The sequence below is a fragment of the Oncorhynchus clarkii genome, chromosome 19 (genome assembly GCF_045791955.1).
Source record: "Oncorhynchus clarkii lewisi isolate Uvic-CL-2024 chromosome 19, UVic_Ocla_1.0, whole genome shotgun sequence".
Taxonomy (NCBI): Eukaryota; Metazoa; Chordata; class Actinopteri; order Salmoniformes; family Salmonidae; genus Oncorhynchus; species Oncorhynchus clarkii.
In genome coordinates, this window is record NC_092165.1 from 37525343 (window position 1) to 37545359 (window position 20017).

At 40.9% G+C, this 20017-nt stretch overlaps 1 protein-coding gene across 1 annotated transcript in view; it reads right to left on the minus strand.

The window, feature by feature from the left end:
• LOC139375119 (all trans-polyprenyl-diphosphate synthase PDSS2-like) overlaps window positions 1-20017 on the minus strand; it is a 49932-nt gene that overhangs the window by 25350 nt on the left and 4565 nt on the right. Inside the window, exons 2-3 of the mRNA XM_071116597.1 lie at window positions 13166-13303; window positions 2160-2358 (exon numbers count right to left, since the gene is read on the minus strand). Coding sequence (XP_070972698.1) covers window positions 2160-2358; window positions 13166-13303 — 337 coding nt within the window. The remainder of the gene's footprint in view (window positions 1-2159; window positions 2359-13165; window positions 13304-20017) is intronic.

The following is a 20017-nucleotide window of genomic DNA, read 5'->3' on the forward strand; positions in this document are numbered from 1 at the left end:
CCTCCACAAGTCTGGTTCATCCTTGGGAACAATTTCCAAATGCCTGAAGGTACCACGTTCATCTGTACAAACAATAGTACGCAAGTATAAACACCATGGGACCACGCAGCAGTCATACCGCTCAGGAAGAGGCGTGTTCTTTCTCCAAAAGATTAACGTACTTTGGTGCAAACAGTTACAAAAGTATCTATATCCACAGTTAAACGAGTCCTATATCGACATAGCATGAAAGGCCGCTCAGCAAGGAAGAAGCCACTGCTCCAAAACTGTCAATAAAAAAGCCAGACTGTGGTTTGCAACTGCACATGGGGACAAAGATCCTACTTTTTGGAGAAATGTCCTCTGGTCTGATGAAAAAAATATATAACTGTTTGGCCATAATGAGCATCGTTATGTTTGGAGGAAAAAGGGGGAGGCTTGCAAGCCGAAGAACACCATCCCAACCGTGAAGCACGTGGGTGGCAGCATCATGTTGTGGGGGTGCTTTGCTGCAGGAGGGACTGGTGCACTTCACAAAATAGATGGCATCATGAGGATGGAAAATTATGTGGATATATTGAAGCAAAATCTCAAGACATCAGTCAAGAAGTTAAAGCTTGGTCGCAAATGGACAATGACCCCAAGCATACTTCCAAAGTTGTGGCAAAATGGCTTAAGGACAACAAAGTCAAGGTATTGGATTGGCCATCAAAATTCTGACCTAAATCCTATAGAAAATATGTGGGCAGAACTGAAAAGCGTGTGCGAGCAAGAAGGCCTAAAAACCTGACTCAGTTACACCAGAACGGTCAGGAGGAATAGGGCAAAATTCACCCAACTTATTGTGGGAAGCTTGTGGAAGACTACCTGAAACGTTTAAACAATTTAATGGCAATGCTACCAAATACACCCAATTAGTATGTAAACTTCTGACCCACTGGGAATGTGATCTAAGAAAAAAAAAGAGTCTCTCTACTATTATTCTGACATTTCACATTCTTTAATTTAGGTATATTGTTAGGTATACTGCACCTTGAGCTATAAACATAAGAATTTTGATGCACCTGTGTTAACATCTGCTAAATATCTGTATGTGACCAATAACATTTGATTTGATTTCATGAGGGGAAGAGTGGGTACTTGCATTATTCCCACCTAAACATATTTTTGTCATGTATGTCTGTCCAGCAGGGGGAGCTCTAGAATGTGATGAAATGGTGAAAAATAAGCTATTAAGAACACTGCAAAACACATGAAAGTATAATAAGGTGAAGGTTTAATAATGAAAGTGTAATAAGGTGAAGGTTTAATAATGCCTATGTTTACTGTCACTGACAACCTCTGAAAGCTGCCAGATGTTTTTGCTGTAATATGCCCAAATGTATTTGAGGAAGTACATCCACTATCCCTTTGATCATGATCACCATGACCTGAGGTGGTATTTTAAATGCCCGTTTTTCTATCTGAGCATGAACCATCTGAGCTGATGCAGGGAGGAGATTTTTTAAAGATTGCAAAGCAGAGAGAAAATAGGTTATTTAGATTATTTTGTGCAGCCATATTCTGACAGTTGAGCTTGGTCACAGATTGTCAGCAATGGGTTGCCAGCGTACACACTGGAAGCAATCTGTGACACCCATGCCTGCACCCAGACAGGGGCACAGACACACATAATCTGCAGAAGTGCTTGGTAAGAATAAGTAGAAGGCAGTAAGAGAACGCAACCTCTTCTACATAGTGTGTATATGTGAGTGCATTATTCCTAACAAACATATTTTTATTTTTCTATGTGTGTAAGTATCTGTCTGTCTGCCTGCCTGCCTGCCTGCCTGCCTGCCTGCCTGCCTGCCTGCCTGCCTGCCTGCCTGCCAGAGGTCTAAGTGAGAGAATAGATTTGTTGATTCAAATCAATCCACAACAGCCAGGAAAAATTGAGTGGTGTTTAAACTCCTCCGCTTAGACGGTTTGTGTTCTCATCAATATCGTTAGCCATACTGCAGCGATCTCAACATCGTCAAGTATCATTTCATCTCACTGAAAAACTATTGAGACCTCAGACATATAAATGCGGAATTCAGATTGCATTTTGGAAGACTCATTTGAAGGCTGAACAAAAAAGCTCCAGGGCAAGAAATCTTTCTATCTCCAACAGAATTTGTTATATGATGACTATTTCATACCTTAGTATTGTTTAGCTGGGCCAGTCCGGTGCAGGCGTTAGCGAGCAAGAAGTCCCCACTGAGAACGGCCATCTTGTTTCCAAACTGCATGTCCTTCAGGGGTCCGTCTGAGTTGGTCCACTCCTTGAGGTTGACAATCCCACGGTGCACCAGGAAAGCCGTGTGGATGAGCTCTGTGATTTCAGCCAGGTTCCGCTGGCTGCAGAGGAGAAAAACACATTTTATGACATCAATAAAACATCCAATTTAACACATACAGTGAGCTCCAAAGGTATTGGACAGTGACACATTTTGTTGTTTTGACTCTGTACTCCAGCAATTTGGATGTAAATATGATACGAGGTTAAAAGGATACTTTGGGATTTTGGCATTGAGGCCCTTATCTACTTCCCTAGTCAGATGAACTAGGGGATACCATTTTTATGTCTCCAGTATGAAGCAAGTTAAAGGTAGTTTCATGAGCCAATACTAACTAGAGTTAGAGCAATGACTAGATGTCTGTGGGTATCTGCTTTAATTTGAGGGTATTTTCATCCATATCGGGTGAACCATTAAGAAATTACAGTACTCTTTGTACATTGTCCCCCCATTTTAGGGGACCAAAAGTTACAGCCACACATATCATACCCCCAAAACATCCTAACCTCTCACCATTACAATAAGAGGGGAGCTTAGCATATATATTTGTGCGTCTAACTTTCTCACTCAGAATTATTTTAAATCAGAGTAGCTTCTACATCCATGTAGAAGTGTTTAGAAACACATTATATTCTTATTTACAATAAAAGTGACTCAAATGACAATACATTATTTACCATTCATTTCTATTGGGCACAAAATAATCAGAAACACAACCAAAACAAACATCCAACCAATATAGTCAATATTTATGTAGTCATTGCGTGCAAGGAATATGGGACCAAATACTACTTTAATACACATATGTGAATTTGTTCCAATACTTTCGGTCCCCTAAAATGGGCGGGGGGACTATGAAAAAAAAAATATGCTGTAATTTCTACATTTCTAAAGCTGAGGAGTGGCTGACAGTCTGTGCTTTAACCTGTCATTGTATTATTTCAAATCCAAAACAAAATGTGTCACTTTCCCAATACTTTTGAAGCTCATTATATTTCACATTCACTTCTATAAAAGCATGTATCAACAATGGTAAAGATCAAACGTGCAAATTATAGGGTGTCTAATCAAGAACACACCAATGACTAATTGTGTAGACAATCCTCTAAGAAAACCAATGGTCCAGACCGCATGGCCAGAATTAGGGTGACTAAATCAATAGAGGTCAGACGGGGGAAAAAAGTGGTAAAAAGGAATTATCAGGGAAATGACATCGTGCCAGGCTGGATTATGTGCTAGTATTAAGGTTACTGGCTACCTGACAGGCTCACTTTCGCATTGAACTCGTCATATTTCTTCTCGAAACGGAAGGATATCGATTTTGAGACATGACGTAGTATTTTAGTATATTAATTTGAAATTCCTGTTAGTTTTCAAGGCTTCTCACATAAACAAACTTAACTCTGAGCGTATAAGAAAGCTTTTTATTTTCAAAGTCTTTCATTTAATTTAGCTCTGTCATGATAATGTTTGTTTTTTCGACCCGCTGATACAACCAACAACTTTGAAGACAACCACAAAATGTAAAATCCTCAATTTTTCAGAGATTATTTTTAAATAGATTTTATATAACCTGGAGAAAAAAAGATTACCATTATTGAGAAAAAAATAAGCCTTAACTCAGTTCTATTCTTGATTACCATAAAGATGCTCAACTGGTTTTTCAACGGAGCTTTTGAACTTGGCCTGAGGAAGCCTATAATCAAATGTTGATTCATTCATTGCGGGTGGATAATTACGTCCCTCTCCATATGGGCTGAGCCTGCCAGGACGAGACAGACAGGGGGATCTGTCTGTGGAGGGAGCCAGGGATGGGTGCACTGATGGCCACTTAGGACCATCTTTCAGCCAGTGTGAAACAGTCCTGATAAGACATTTCAATTCCAGTCTGTCAATTCTAGTTGTTCCTGCCCATACTACGCCGTATAGCCTGACACATACGTGCTTTGTCTAACAGCAGGTAATTGCATGTTCTACAGTTGCTCAGAGAGAGTTGTTATTAAAATGCAATAATGTAATTTATTTCTCTGCTCAATCATATCTATTGTCCCCCTTCTGTGGAGAGGAGAAAATTTGGCAATGTCTTTCATTTCAATCCCTGACACTGCATTGATGTTATTGTTAACACACACAGGATTCAATTGTGTTGCTGTAAACGTTTTAACAGACAATTCAAGTTAGGGATGAAAATGACAGCCTAAATGTTGAACAATTGATCTAATTTAACAAGATGTAATTAAAGTCCTTACATTCAAAATAGGCCTATTTGATTATTGGATTCAACATTTTAAAACAGTTTAATCATTTATATGTTCATACTCCCTACATCAAATAGTAACCTTGGTACAAATATATCAGACAAATACCAAACACATTGTTACTGCAGCAAAAGAAAAAAGCAGGATATTGAGTACATCCTGTACCAATGCAGCTAAATAATAACGTTGGCACTAGGAGCTATTCTGACGATATTCACCACTCCTCCCACCCCACCCTAGGACCCCTACAGAATCCTCGCCCCTTCTCTGCCTTAGATCTACAACTCATGATAAGCAGCGTCTTCGCCAGGAGAGGAAAAAGAGGACTTGTGTATAAATAGCTTCGGCACCCGGTTGCATAGCAACTGATGCCATCTCGCTGAGGCATTCCCGCCCCTAACACGCCCATTGTCCTGAGTGTTCTGTTCCATTTTCCTCCCTCTACAGGATCCCCATTACCCTGCAATACAGCTGTGTATCTGGCCTCTATCTCTCTCGGTCGGTCTTTATCACTCTCTCTGCTTCTGTCTTTCTCTCTCCATCTCTCCGATTCTGTACAGCTCTGGCCCGCTCTCTGTGTTTAGTTCCCTGGTGAGCCATCAGTATTGGGCACTGGAGTGGGAGACATTTTACAAATGCTGGCTGTCAGAAGGGGGGGAGAACATTCCCCTAGAGGTATCAATCAATCCCCCCCATCAGTGCTCCGGCCCAGGTGCTAATGAGCCCACCCTCTGACAGGGAAGCGGGGGTGAGACAGAAGGAGAGAGAGGAAAAGGGGGGTTGTGGTACAGAAAGAGTGAAAGGAGCAAATGAGGTGACCCAGCAGAGATTTATCTGAGTGTGCGTGTGTGTGGACGTGTCCCCACAAGAATAGTAAACAAACACTAATTTGACCAACTGGGGACATTTTGTTAGTCCCCACAATGCTATTTCTAGGGGGTTTAGGGTTAAGGTTAGAATTAGTGTTGGGGTTAGGAGCTAGGGTTAGGTTTAGTGTGTGTGTCTACACACATATGATTGTGTATGCAAATGCAAAGGTCAGTGAGTACAATACAATAGTTAGTCATCATGAGTCACGACACATGACATAGAAGGCACGAGGTCATGAAACTGGATGCAACATCTTGCATTATGAGTAGTGTAACTTAAAAAAAAGAATGATGTAGAGGTTGTGTATACTTTAAGCCAGTAGCTTTAAAAGTAGTACTCAAGAGCCAAAAAGGGTATCTGAACAGTGCGCACGATGTCACATACAGTGCCTTCAGAAAGTATTCACACCCCATGACTTTTTCCACATTTTTTGGGGTTAGTGTGATTCAAATGGATTTCATTGTAGTTTCTTGTCAATGATCTACACAAAATACTCTAATGTGAAAGTGGACATTTTTTTAAACAAAATGTATGGAAAATAAAACACTAATATACAATCTCTTGCTTAGATAACGATTAAAACCGCTGAGCAATTACAGCTGTGAGTCTTTCTGGATAAGTCTATGAGCTTGGATTGTACAATATTTGCCCAATATTACTTAAAGAATTCAAGCACTGTCAAGTTGGTTGTTGATCATTGCTAGACAGCCATTTTCAAGTCTTGCTGAAGATTTTCAGGACAATTTAAGTCAAAACTGTAACTAGGCCACTCAGGAGCATACACTACCGTTCAACGCTGTGTACTACTCCCTTCACAGAACAGCACAAACGGGCTCTAACAAGAATAGAAAGAGTGGGAGGCCCCGGTGCACAATTGAGCAAGAGGTCAAGTACTTTAGAGTGTCTAGTTTGAGAAACAGACGCCTCATAAGTCCTCAACTGGCAGATTCATTAAATAGTACCCACAAAACACCAGTCACAACGTCAACAGTGAAGAGGCGACCTCGGGATGCTGGCCATCTAGGATGAGTTCCTCTGTCCAGTGTCTGTTCTTTTGCCTATCTTTTATTTTTATTGAACAGTCTGAAATATGGATTTTTCTTTGCAATTCTGCCATGTTTTTTTTCTCTAGGATTTTGCCTGTACTTAGCTCCGTTCTGTTTATTTTTATCCTAAAAAACTCCATAGTCCTTTCCAATGATAAGCATACCCATAACATGATGCAGCCACCACCATGCTTGAAAATATGTTCTCTGTGATGTGTTGTGTTAGATATGCCCCAAACATAATGCTTTGTATTCTGGACAAAAAGTTCATATTTTTGTCATATTGGAAACAGTATGCATGGTTTAATATTTTTATTATATATTTATTTTATATATTGTGGAGAAACTACAATGTTGTTCCATCCTCAGTTATCCCCTATAGAGGTCGAACGATTAATCGGAATGGCCGATTTAATTAGGGCCGATTTCAAGTTTTCATAACAATCGGAAATCGGTATTTTTGGACACCGATTTGGCCATTTTTTTTACACCTTTATTTAATCTTTATTTAACTAGGCAAGTCAGTTAAGAACACATTCTTATTTTCAATGACGGGCTAGGAAAGGTGGGTTAACTGCCTTGTTCAGGGGCAGAACGATAGATTTTCACCTTGTCAGCTCAGGGGATTCAATCTTGCAACCTTACAGTTAACTAGTCCAACGCTCTAACCACCTGCCTCTCATTACACTCCATGAGGAGACTGCCTGTTACGCGAATGCAGTAGGCCAAGGTAAGTTGCTAGCTAGCATTAAACTTATCTTATAAAAAACTATCAATCATAATCACTAGTTAACTACACATGGTTGATGATATTACTAGTTTATCTAGCGTGTCCTGATGCGGTGCGTATCTTTGCTCCAATGTGTACCTAACCATGAACATCAATGCCTTTCTTAAAATCAATACACAGAAGTATATATTTTTAAACCTGCATATTTAGCTAAAAGAAATCCAGGTTAGCAGGCAATATTAACCAGGTGAAATTGTGTCACTTCTCTTGCGTTCATTGCACGCAGAGTCAGTGTATATGCAACAGTTTGGGCCGCCTAATTTGCCAGAATTTTACGTAATTATTACATAACATTGAAGGTTGTGCAATGTAACAGGAATATTTAGACTAATGGATGCCACCCCTTACGGTTCCGTATTTCACTGAAAGTGGTAGGCAGCAGCAGGCTCATAAGCATTCATTCAAACAGCACTTTCGTGCGTTTTGCCAGCAGCTCTTCGTTGTGCGTCAAGCTGTTTATGACTTCAAGCCTATCAACTCCTGAGATTAGGCTGGTGTAACCAATGTGATATGGCTAGCTAGTTAGTGGGGTGCGCGCTAATAGCGTTTCAAACGTCACTCGCTCGGAGACTTGGAGTGGTTGTTCCCCTTGCTCTGCATGGGTAACACTGCTTCGAGGGTGGCTGTTGTTGTGTTCCTGGTTCGAGCCCAGGGAGGAGCGAGGAGAGGGACGGAAGCTATATTGTTACACTGGCAATGCTAAAGTGCCTATAAGAACATCCAATAGTCAAAAGTATATGAAATACAAATGATAATGAGAGAAATAGTCCTATAATTCCTATAATAACTACAACCTAAAACTTCTTACCTGGGAATATTGAAGACTCATGTTAAAAGGAACCACCAGCTTTCATATGTTCTCATGTTCTGAGCAAGGAACTTAAACGTTAGCTTTCTTACATGGCACATATTGCACTTTTACTTTCTTCTCCAACACTTTGTTTTTGCATTATTTAAACCAAATTTAACATGATTAATTATTTATGATGTATTTTATTAAGTTAAAGTAAGGGTTCATTCAGTATTGTTGTAATTGTCATTATTACAAATACATATTTTTTATTATTATTTATTTTTATTAAAATCGGCCGATTAATCGGTATCGGCGTTGAAAAATCATAATCGGTCGACCTCTAATAATCTCCTAATCACAGCCACTAAACTAACGGTTTTAAAAACACCATTGGCCTCAGGGTGGAATCCCTTAGTGGTTTCTATATATATATATATATATATATATATATATATATATTATTATTATTATTATTATTTTTTATTTTTTTTGCTACTGATTTAGGAAGGGTGCCTGTATCTTTGTAGTAACTGTGTGTATTGATACACCATCCAAAGTGAATTAATAACTTCACCATGCTCAAAGAGATATTCAATGTCTGCTTTTTTATTTTTACTCATCTACCAATAGATGCCCTTCTTTGCGAAACATTGGAAAACCTCCCTGGTTTTTGTGCTTGAATCTGTGCTTGAAATTCATTGTTCAACTTATGGATCGCACAGATAATTGTATGTGTGTGGGTACAGATATGGGATAGTCATTTAAAATCATGTTAAAAACCATTATTGCACACAGAGTCCATGCAACTTATGTGACTTGTTGACCACAGTTATTTAGGCTTGCCATAACAAAAGGGTTGAATACTTATTGACTCAAGACATTTCATCTTTTCATTTTGTGAAACACATTTCAGCAAAAAAAATATGTTCATCAAATGACAGACAGATGTCAGTCAGTTAATTTGTATTTTTGTAAAAACAATGCATGGCAATTATAATTATGTTAATCATAGAAGGAATGTAGCCAGCTACACTTCCTAATGTTAATCTTCCATTTTAAAGGAGAAAAACTTTTTTTTTGTTGTAAAAGCAGGACCATCTGGACTAAAATAATTTGTTATTTAACAAAATGCTTCATTAGATTGTAACTTCCCTATAGTAGCCACCAACTGACAGCGAACATACACTCCCCTCTGTATTTATTTGGAAAGTGTAGCTAAAATGTTTAATTTGGCTCTATACTCACTTTGGATTTGAAATCAAGTGTTTCATCTGAGGCAACAGTACAGAATGTGACCTTTTATTTGAAGGTATTTTCATACAACTTTGTTTTACCGTTTAGAAATAAAAGCACTTTGTATCTATTAATAATTTAATGTAAATTTATACAATGGAAAATTATACTTATATTTGCATCAAATACACTATTTCCTTGGAGGTTGAGTATTGGTTATATATAGCATGATTACATTACGTGATGAATGATTATCACTGGCAATCAACAGTTAATGTTGCCCAGATTACCCAATATCATGGAATACGTGTGTGAATGTTTATATAGACAGAAGGCGGACGGACACATGTAATTATTTGATTTTGATGGATGGTTGACATGATAAGAAAATATTGACCTAACTTTTTGTTATCTAAAAAGTGGGTGAACGTTTGATTCACCATAGATTTCTCGAGCGCGTAAAAACTTAGTGTTGTGCCAACAGGATAAAGATGGACTCGCGCCTGTTTAAAAGCCTACTGCGCAATTTATATTCCTTTTTTTTAAACACGCCAGCGACACAATTTAAAAGAAACGGTCTTGAGCAGAGTGTTTCTGATCGTGTTGACAATACATTTTTGTCACTCCATTTATTTTGATATGTTACATATGCATTTGTGGATGTCCATTATTCATTTCGTATGATTGATATGTTACGTCCTCCAATTCGCATGATTTGTTACGAATTCCAATGCGTACAATACAGTATGTTACGAATTTGTACGTGCAGTTTCACAATGAAAGCGACGAGCGCACAACTCACAATCACTAAATATTTTAAACCAAGGCTACGATTACAGAGTTCTCCCGCCCGCCTGCCCCTCTAGAAACTACTTTCTCAAAAGAACACACGTTCAAGTTACTCTCTTTACTCGATGCTTTACTCATCCTTTTCTGAACCACTCTACCAATTTGTAGCCTGTGTCCCTTCATCATACTGTACCAGTAAAAACTTGACACTTTCTCATTTCAGGATTTCTTTATTTTTACTATTATATACATCAAAACTATGAAATAACACATATGGAATCATGTAGTAGCCAAAAGTGTTAAATCAAAATATATTTTATATTTGAGATTCTTCAAAGTTGCCACCCTTTGCCTTTTTATTTTACCTTTATTTTACTAGGCAAGTCAGTTAAGAACAAATTCTTGCCTTGTTCAGGGGCAGAACGACAGATTTGTACCTTGTCAACTCGGGGATTCAATCTTGCAACCTTTCGATTACTAGGCCAACGCTCTAACCACTAGGCTCCGCTGCCGCCACAATGACAGCCTTGATGACAGCTTTGCACACACTTGGCATTCTCTCAACCAGCATCATGAGGTAGTCACCTGGAATGCATTTCAATTAACAGTTGTGCCTCATTAAAAGTTAATTAGTGGAATTTATTGTTCTTAATCTGTTTGAGCCAATCAGTTGTGTTGTGAAAAGTTAGGGGTGGTATACAGAAGATATGGCTATTTGGTTAACGACCAAGTCTATATTATAGCAAGAACAGCTCAAATAAGCAAAGAGAAATGACCGTTCATCATTACTTTAAGACATGAAGGTCAGTCAATCCAGAACATTTCAAGAACTTTGAAAGTTTCTTCAAGTGCAGTCGCAAAAACCATCAAGCGCTATGATGAAACTCTCTCATGAGGACTGCCATAGGAAAGATCCAGAGTTACCTCTGCTGCAGAGGATATGTTCATATTACAGTCCAAATGAATGCGTCACAGCGTTCAAGTAACAGACACATCTCAACATCAACTGTTCAGAGACTGTGTGAATCAGGCCTTCATGGTCAAATTGCTGCAAAGAAACCACTACTAAAGGACACCAATAAGAAGGGGAGACTTGCTTGGGCCAAGAAACACGAGCAATGGACATTAGACCGGTGGAAATCTGTCCTTTGGTCTAATGAGTCCAAATTTGAGATTTTTGGTTCCAACTGCATGTCTTTGATTTTTGGTTCCAACAAATGTCTTTGTGAGACAGAGTAGGTGAACGGATGATCTCCAGGTGGTGTGATAGTAGGTGGTGGTGTATTGGTGCTTTTCTGGTGGCACTGTCAGTGATTTATTAAGAATTCAAGGCACACTTGCAGAGATACGCCATCCCATCTGGTTTGCACTTAGTGGGACTAACATTTGTTTTTCAACAAGACAATGACAAGCAGCCAACAAGTGCTCAGCATATGTGCGAACACCTTCAAGACTATTGGAAAAGCATTCCTCATGAAGCTGGTTGAGAGAATGCCAAGAGTGTGCAAAGCTGTCATCAAGGCAAAGGGTGGCTACTTTGAAGAAACTCAAATATATTTTGATTTGTTTAACACTCTTGGTTTCCAAATGATTCCATGTGTTATTTCATAGTTTGGATGTCTTCACTATTATTCCACAATGTAGAAAATAATACAAATAAAGAAAAACAAAAACTCTTGAATGAGTAGGTGCTTTTGACTGGTACCGTATTTCTGAACAGCTAAAATAAAATAAAAATTGGTGGTGATTTGAACGAACCTTCCCAAAAATATATATGAAGGCTATATGTATTTTAACAGATATTGGGGCAAAACTATCAGCGTTTGTGATGTAATCTTTATAGTTATATTGCCAGAGTTGCTGAAAAAAAGAACTCTGCCTCCCAATAGCCAATGGTTGCCCATTAAAATCGCTATTGACTCTGTCTTACTTGTTAATATACTTTGTATATAGCTGCATGTAGGCTAACTCCCCTTCTGAAAAAATACATTAAATCTCTAGACTGCCTGTTGTGTCATGCTTGCGCTCCCCGAGTGGCACAGCGGTCTAAGGCTCTGCATCTGAGTGCTAGAGGTGTCACTACAGACACCCTGGATCGATTCCAGGCAGTTTGGGAGTCCATAGGGCGGCGCACAATTGGCCCAGCGTCGTCCGGGTTTGGCCGGTGTAGGCCGTCATTGTAAATAAGAATTTGTTCTTAACAGACTTGCCTAGTTAAAATAAAAATGTTTGATTTGATCACTGTTACAACAGACAAAGAAATACGTTTCTTCGAACAGGCGGCAGGGGAGTCAGAGTGAGTGAGCACAGCTGAATGGACTGAAGGAAGCGCGCAGCGGATCCTGCACATGCGCAGAAATCTCTTTAGTCCAAAACTTCCAGGTTCCAGAAAATCAGGAACCGTAGCCACTCCAAATATTTTATGCATTCAATGTACTGCTAGGTTTTCTCCGCCAGGAAAAAATAAATGGTGTACTATGCATGTATGAACCCTACATTGCCACGTCGAGTCCAAAACATATATATATTTTTTTAAATACAGTAGTTTCAAGATGCCGTTCATTCTCTTTAATCTGAATAGTTGGTCATGTCAATAGCTGGTGCCTTAATCTTACCAAATGATTAACCATGGACAAGTCAGACTGTAAGCATATTAATTTCAGCCACCCCACAATATCCTCTCCACCCGCCCTGCTCGACAGACTCCCTCACTGATCCTATAGTAGAGGCAGTGCTGCTTGCCAGCTAGGAGAAAAGGGGCCATTCAGACACCCAGCGCATCACCTGCCAAACACAACAGCGACTTCTGGTAACCACCTGGCAAGGTTGTAGAGTGATCTTCACACAGAATTCCCTCTTCTGGGCAACATTCTGTGTATGTGCGGTGTGCTTGTGTGAGTGAGTGTGAGTGAATGTCATCATCAGAAAAAAATACATAAATTGGAGCTGGTGTGTGTGGGTGCTGTCAGATCAGGAGCAATGACAAGCATTTTCCTGTCTTTTCACCAAGTCAGTGGTAATAAAGGAAAGGAGTTAAGGAAAGGAAGATAGAGGAATGTGAAGACAAAGCCCCAGAGAGGCGTGTTTACCTGGGGTAGATGCCACTGACCATGTCCTGGGGGAGGAGGTCTGAGGCTGTGTGCTGGCTGGGACCGGCTGCCTTGGACATCAGTAGGACGACCAGACCCCTCATCTGAAGGTTGTTTCTACTGTCATAGACGAAGCCCCTGAGAAGAGGGACAAGCATCAATTACACATTTATTGTTGGGTAAGGATTTAGAAAATGTGGGAATACACTGTTTCATACACAAATCCATAAAACAGGCAGCCCTTGTGCCAAATCTAGACTTTGAATAAATTGAACATTTGTTCGTTCCCACACATTTAAAGAAATGTCCTTCAGGAGTAAGATTTTTTTTTTACATATATTTTCATCATTCAAAAAATACATTCTGACAAGCAGGGAATTCACTTGGGATGGCAGGCTAAGTAAGCAACCTCTTAACAATGACAAAGAAAATGGCCAGTAATTGTATGGAAATGAGATGTGGTGCAACTATGCTAATGAGACTGTGTGTAGCTTTCACCACCTCTCTCCAGGGGTGCCCCAAAAATCCCTTTAATTCCCTCTCACATCATGGCTAAGCAAACAAAATGGCTAATTGCTGCTTCATGGGGGTGACGCATAGAGAAAGGTCAACACACTCATGAAGACAACTGCTTTTCAAGATCATTAATTCAGCTGCATTGCCAAAGGGTATTTGGGCTACATCATTGCAAATAGTGGAGGGGCTTTTTATTCAGTCAAGAGCTCTGCATTAGATAAACATTTTCAGTAGCTGAAATGCCAGAAACTTTTTTTAATTGCTAGGGGAAAGTGTCTACCTGAGAGCACAGCTATGGGGAGGCGAAGGAAGAACTTGATTTGCCATTTGTGAAAATGTATGTAATTGAATGGACCTTAGAATATTGCTCCATTACTCCATGTTTGTTGGTGGACCCCACTCTTTGATGGAAACAAATATACATCTCACAGAGTAGCTTTAAATAAGCAAGCTTCGATGTAATTTACAAAATAGCCTCCAACACTCTACTCAGCAAATTGGATGCAGTCTATCACAGTGCCATCCATTTTATCACTATAATCCCCATATACTACCCACCACTGCGACCTGTATGCTCTCGTTGGCTGGTCCTCACTACATTGGGGTGGCGGGTAGCCTAGTGGTTAGTGTTGGACTAGTAACCAAAAGGTTGCAAGATCGAATCCCTGAGCTGACAAGGTAAAAATCTGTCTTTCTGCCCCTGAACAAGGCAGTTCACCCACTGTTCCTAGGCCGTCATTGAAAATAAGAATTTGTTTTTAACTGACTTGCCTAGTTAAATAAAATAAAAATATCCATCACCAAACCCACTGGCTCCAGGTCATCTATAAGTCTTTGCTAGGTAAAGCCCTGCCTTATCTCATCTCACTGGTCACCATAACAACACCCACCCGTAGCACGTGCTCCAACAGGTATATTTCACTGGTCATCCCCAAAGCCAACACCTACTTTGGCCACCTATCCTTCCAGTTCTCTGCCGCCAATGACTGGATGAATGGCAAAAGTCACTGAAGCTGGAGTCTTATATCTCCCTCACTAACTTAAAGCATCAGCTGTCAGAGCAGCTTACTGCACCTGTACACAGCCCATCTGTAAATAGCCCACCCAACTACCTCACCCCCCCCCCCATCCCTTTTGCACCCCAGTATCTCTACTTGCACATCATCATTTGCATATCTATCACTCCAATATTAATGCTCATTTGTAATTATTTCGCCACTATGGCCTATTTATTGTCTTACCTCCCTAATTTTACTACATTTGCACACACTGTATATAGATTTTTCTATTGTGTTATTGACTGTACGTTTGGTCGCAGTTGTAAATGAGAATTTGTTCTCAACTGGCCTACCTGGTTAAATAAAGGTTAAATAAAAAAAGAGACTACTGATTCATTAAAAGACCAAACCATATTGATCAGCTGTGGCACAACATGCAGTTCAAGCAGAGCTGCAAGTCTAGCACTGGTCTTGCCACTCTGGAGATAAAATATCTGTGGTCCCGGGGGAGCGCTTAGACAGAGCACATCTAATCCTGTCCCCAGGGTGCCCCCTGTGCCATGAATCACACTCTCGTTAGAGCCCCGAGTAGACACCGAGCACCGCCCACTCTGCTCGAGCCCAGACACCAGCGTCCACAAGACAGTCTCCCTCCCCCTGACCCAGCCCTGCACCACAGGGAGGGGAGAGAGATGGGGAGAGGGAGCGAGGCAGAGGAGGGGAAGAAAGACACAGACAGAAAATGAAGGGAGAGCAAACGGCAGAGGAAGAAGAGAGAGCGGGAGAAAGAGGTGGAGGAAGAGAGAGACGGGCAGGGAGAGGGGAATGGAGAGAAATAAAAAAAGGGAGATGATAGGAGATATGGTAAGTGCAATAGATAAGCGAGGAAAGTGACACGTCTAATTAGATCTGTTAAATCCAATGGACCCTAACGAAAACCATCACATGAAATAATGTAAGTTCTGGTCTGATACTTTCCAGTGTTCGTAATGGTAACAAAAAGAACAGCATGTAGCCTAGGTGAACCACAACAGATTCAGAGATTGAGTTAATAGTCACATGTACAGGGTTTCAGGTGTGATTGCAGAGTACAGTGAACATTTTAGGCCCAAGCTTCAACATGCAGGACCAAGTGAAATAAAACAATGGAAATTGTAATAATAAAAACTACAATATAAATATAAATAGCACTATACACACACACAACAACTGTAGCAGTGATGAATAAATAAAATGTCCATTGGGGTGGAGGCAGAGTAAAGACTGTTGAAGGGGTGGGGTGGAATGACCATAGGGGGAGCAGCATGACCATTGAGATGGTGTGGGGACCAAGTGAAATAAAAACAAAAATTATTAAACATTTTTTATGTTTTACTCTAATATACATATTAACAGTGATGAATGTCATTGAGGTGGGAGCAGAGTGAAAGTCAGTTTGGTAGGGGGAGGGGGGGGGGGGGGGTGGCTGACTAGGGTTGGCTATTCAGCAGCCTGATGGTAGAAACTATTAGTCAGTCTTCCAGTTTTTGTCATGATGCTCCTGTACTACCCGCGTCTGATCGATTGAAGCGGGGAGAACAGGGCATGGTTTGGGTGGCTGTGATCCCTGATGATCTTCTTGGCCTTCCTGTGACACCTGGTGTTGATGGGGGCGTGTCCAGCCTGGATCCTCCTGAAGTTCACAATCAGCTCCTTGCTGACATTGAGGGAGAGGTTGTTTACCTGGCACCAAGCCGTCAGAGTGCCTACCTCCTCTCTGTAGGCCGCCTCATCGCTGTTGGTAATCAGGCCTACTACTGTCATGTCGTCAGCGAACTTCATGATGGAGTTGGAACTGTGGGAGGCCATGCAGTCGTGGGTATACAGGGAGTACAGGAAGCGACTGAGCATGCACCCTTGTGGGGCACCCGTGTTGAGAATGTGTCGAGGAGGTAATGTTGCCTACCTTCACCCCATGGGTGCGGCCCGTCAGGAAGTCCAGGACCTAGAAGTTCAGACCCAGGGCTGTGAGCTTTGTAAAGCGCTTATAGGGTACTAAGGTATTGAAGGCTGAGATGTAGTCAATGAACAGCATTCTCACATATGCATTCCTTTTGTCCAGGTGGGTAAGGGCAGTGTGCAGTGCAATGACGATTCTGTTGTCCGTGGATCTGTCAAGGCGGTAGGCAAATTGGAGAGGGTTGAGTGCATTGGCAAGAGAGGAGGTGATATGGTCTTTGACTAGCCTCTTGAAGCACTTTATGTAAACAAAAAATATGTATTCAAAGGTAAAAACTGACATTACGAGGGGTGAAATTACACTGGAATTCCTATAGCTTTCAATTAAACAACGGCAACCACACCAAAAATGTCTGCCTATGGCGACTGGCCAAGTCTGCAGCCTGAAGATGACAAATGATTAATATGCATGCCAGTCTCTACACCATGGCAAATCAATCAATCATAATCACCCTCCTGCAAAGGGGTGGGGCTGGGATGAGTGCTGGGAGAGAGATGGGTCAATGTCATTTTAATGGGTAGGACTACATGTTAGCCACCATTTATTACAGTGCTCGCTGAATCTTATCTACCGGTCCTCTACCTAGACCTGCACAATTATTCAAATGTATCGCATGTAGGCCTAGTGGCCCATTTTTGGGGTAAAGCAGCAATAACCATTTCTTCACAACCACTGAAGCCTTAAGCACTTAAAAGTAACATTTGGATAAACTCTTAGTGTACAAAAATAGGATTTGACATCTACCTCTAAATATTTCCTGAAACCCTAAATGTGACAAAAAAGCAGGACAAAACTCAGTCAAAAACAATGGAAGCCACTTGATGAGAAAAGTCAAACTGTGTCAAGGTCTTTCCCTGTTACAAAGTGAAAGTTCATTTTTCCTGCATGGCCACACTAACTCCAGACTTTGGGCAAAGTTAGCTGAGCTGCATTTTTTAGAATGAAAGGAAAGGGAAAACCGAAACACAACTCCACAAGGGTCTGCCTGTCTGCTATTGTGGATATTTTTATCTGCGCCGCGTCTTGGGCAGAGACACAGTAGGAAATAGGAACCAGCCAACCCAAGCTGACAGTGAGGAGTCAGACTGTCAGAGGTCCACTTCACCCCCGCACTACAACACCCAAATGGATTGTCATATCAGATTTAGGTGTATAGGTTATTACACCCTTGAGCTACAGTTTCCAACACACTCGTCTGCAATGGCGGGATTGGATTCCAGCACTATCATTCCATGTCCCTTTCCTTATTTCTTACAGTGAGGAGCCATTCATCCCCAATGAAGAGAGATGGCACTGGAGGGTAATCCAACTATAGTGCATTCGGAAAGTATTCAGACCCCTTTATCCACATTTTGTTACGTTACAGACATATTTGAAAATGTAATAAATACGTTTTCCCCCTTCATCAATCCTAAAACACAATACCCCATATTGACTAAGAAAACAGGTTTAGACATATTTGCAAATGCAGTAAAAATAAAAACAAAAATACCTTATTTACATAAGAATTCAGACAATTTGCTATGAGACTCGAAATTTAGCTCAGGTGCATTCTGTTTCCATTGATCATCCTTGAGATGTTTCTACAACTTGAGCCAACTTGTGGTAAATTAAATTGATTGGACATGATTTGGAAAGGCACACATCTGTCTATATAAAAGGTCCCACAGTTGAAAAAAATCAAACCAAGAAGTCGAGGGAGTTGTCTGTGGAGCGCCGAGACAGGATTGGGTCGAGGCACAGATCTGGGGAAGGGTTCAAAAACATTTCCGCAGCATTGAAGGTCCCCAAGAAGACAGTGGCCTCCATTCTTAAATTGAATAAGTTTGGAACCACCAGCTTCTTATAGCTGGCCGCCTGGCCAAACTGAGCAATTGGGGGGAAAGGGCCTTGGTCAGGGAGGTGACCAAGAACCCGATGGTCACTCTGACAGAGCTCCAGAGCTCCTCTGTGGAGATGGGAGAACCTTCCAGAAGGACAACCATCACTGCAGCACTGCACCAATTAGGCCTTTATGGTAGAGGAGCCAGACGGAAGCCACTCCTCAGTAAAAAGCACGACAGCCCGCTTGGAGTTTGCCAAAAGGCACCTAAGGCCTCGCAGACCATGAGAAACAAGATTCTCTGGTCTGATGAAACCAAGATTGAACTCTTTGGCATGAATGCCAAGTGTCACGTCTAGAGGAAACCTGGCACTATCTCCACGGTGAAGCGTGGTGGCAGCATCATGCTGTGGTGATGTTTTTCAGTGGCAGGGACTGAGAGACTGGTCAGGATCGAGGAAAAGATTAACCAAGCAAAGTACAGAGAGAACCGTGATGGAAACCTGATCCAGAGCGCTCAGGACCTCAGACTGGGGTGAAGGTTCACCTTCCAACAGGACAATGACCCTAAGCACAGTCAAGACAACGCAGGAGTGGCTACGGGTCAAGTCTCTCAATGTCCTTGACCTTGAGTGGCCCAGCCAGAGCCCGGACTTGAACACGATCGAACATCTCTGGAGAGACCCGAAAATAGCTGTGCAGTGACGCTCCACATCCAACCTGACAGCGCTTGAGAGGATCTGCAGAGAAGAATGGGAGAAACTCCCCAAATACAGGTGTGCCAAGCTTGAGGCATCATACCCAAGGAGACTCTAGGCTGTAATCGCTGCCCAAGGTGCTTCAACAAAGTCTGAATACTTATGTAAATGTGATATTTCAATTTTTTTAATGTATAAATTAGCAAACATTTCTAAAAACCTTTTTTGCTTTGTCATTATGGGGTAGTATGTGTAGATTGATGAGGGGGAAATGTAATACATTCTATAATAAGGCTGTAAGTCAAGGGGTCTGAATACTTTCCGAATGCACTCTATCTAGCTGATAGTTTAGAGAGGTAAAAAATAAGATATGCAATACCTTTGTTGAGGGGGTGGGAGGGTAAATGCTTAAGGGGTCATTTGGTCAAATTCAGCTATGAGGCTTTGTAATTAATTAATTTGAACTAAGTGATAGGTGTACTACAAAATCAAAGTTTTAACATCTAACAGAGGTCAAATGTTTAGATCAGTTAATGTCACTCTGTCAATGTCACACACTCATTTGGGGTTAATCATTTAACAATCTAAACAGCACAGATTCCATGGGACTTGTCATTTAAATTAAACACATTTAGAGAGATGGAATAATAAAACAAGAAGTTTATTTTGTTTCACCTTTTAGTAGACTACAATTCACTGAAGGAAATTCACCAAAATTGGCTTTCTTTTAGTTGTCGTACCGTGATCCACATTGCATCATTGCGTATTTTTATTATATTTAAAATCATCCATTTGATTTACTGTAGGCTGTTTTTCGAA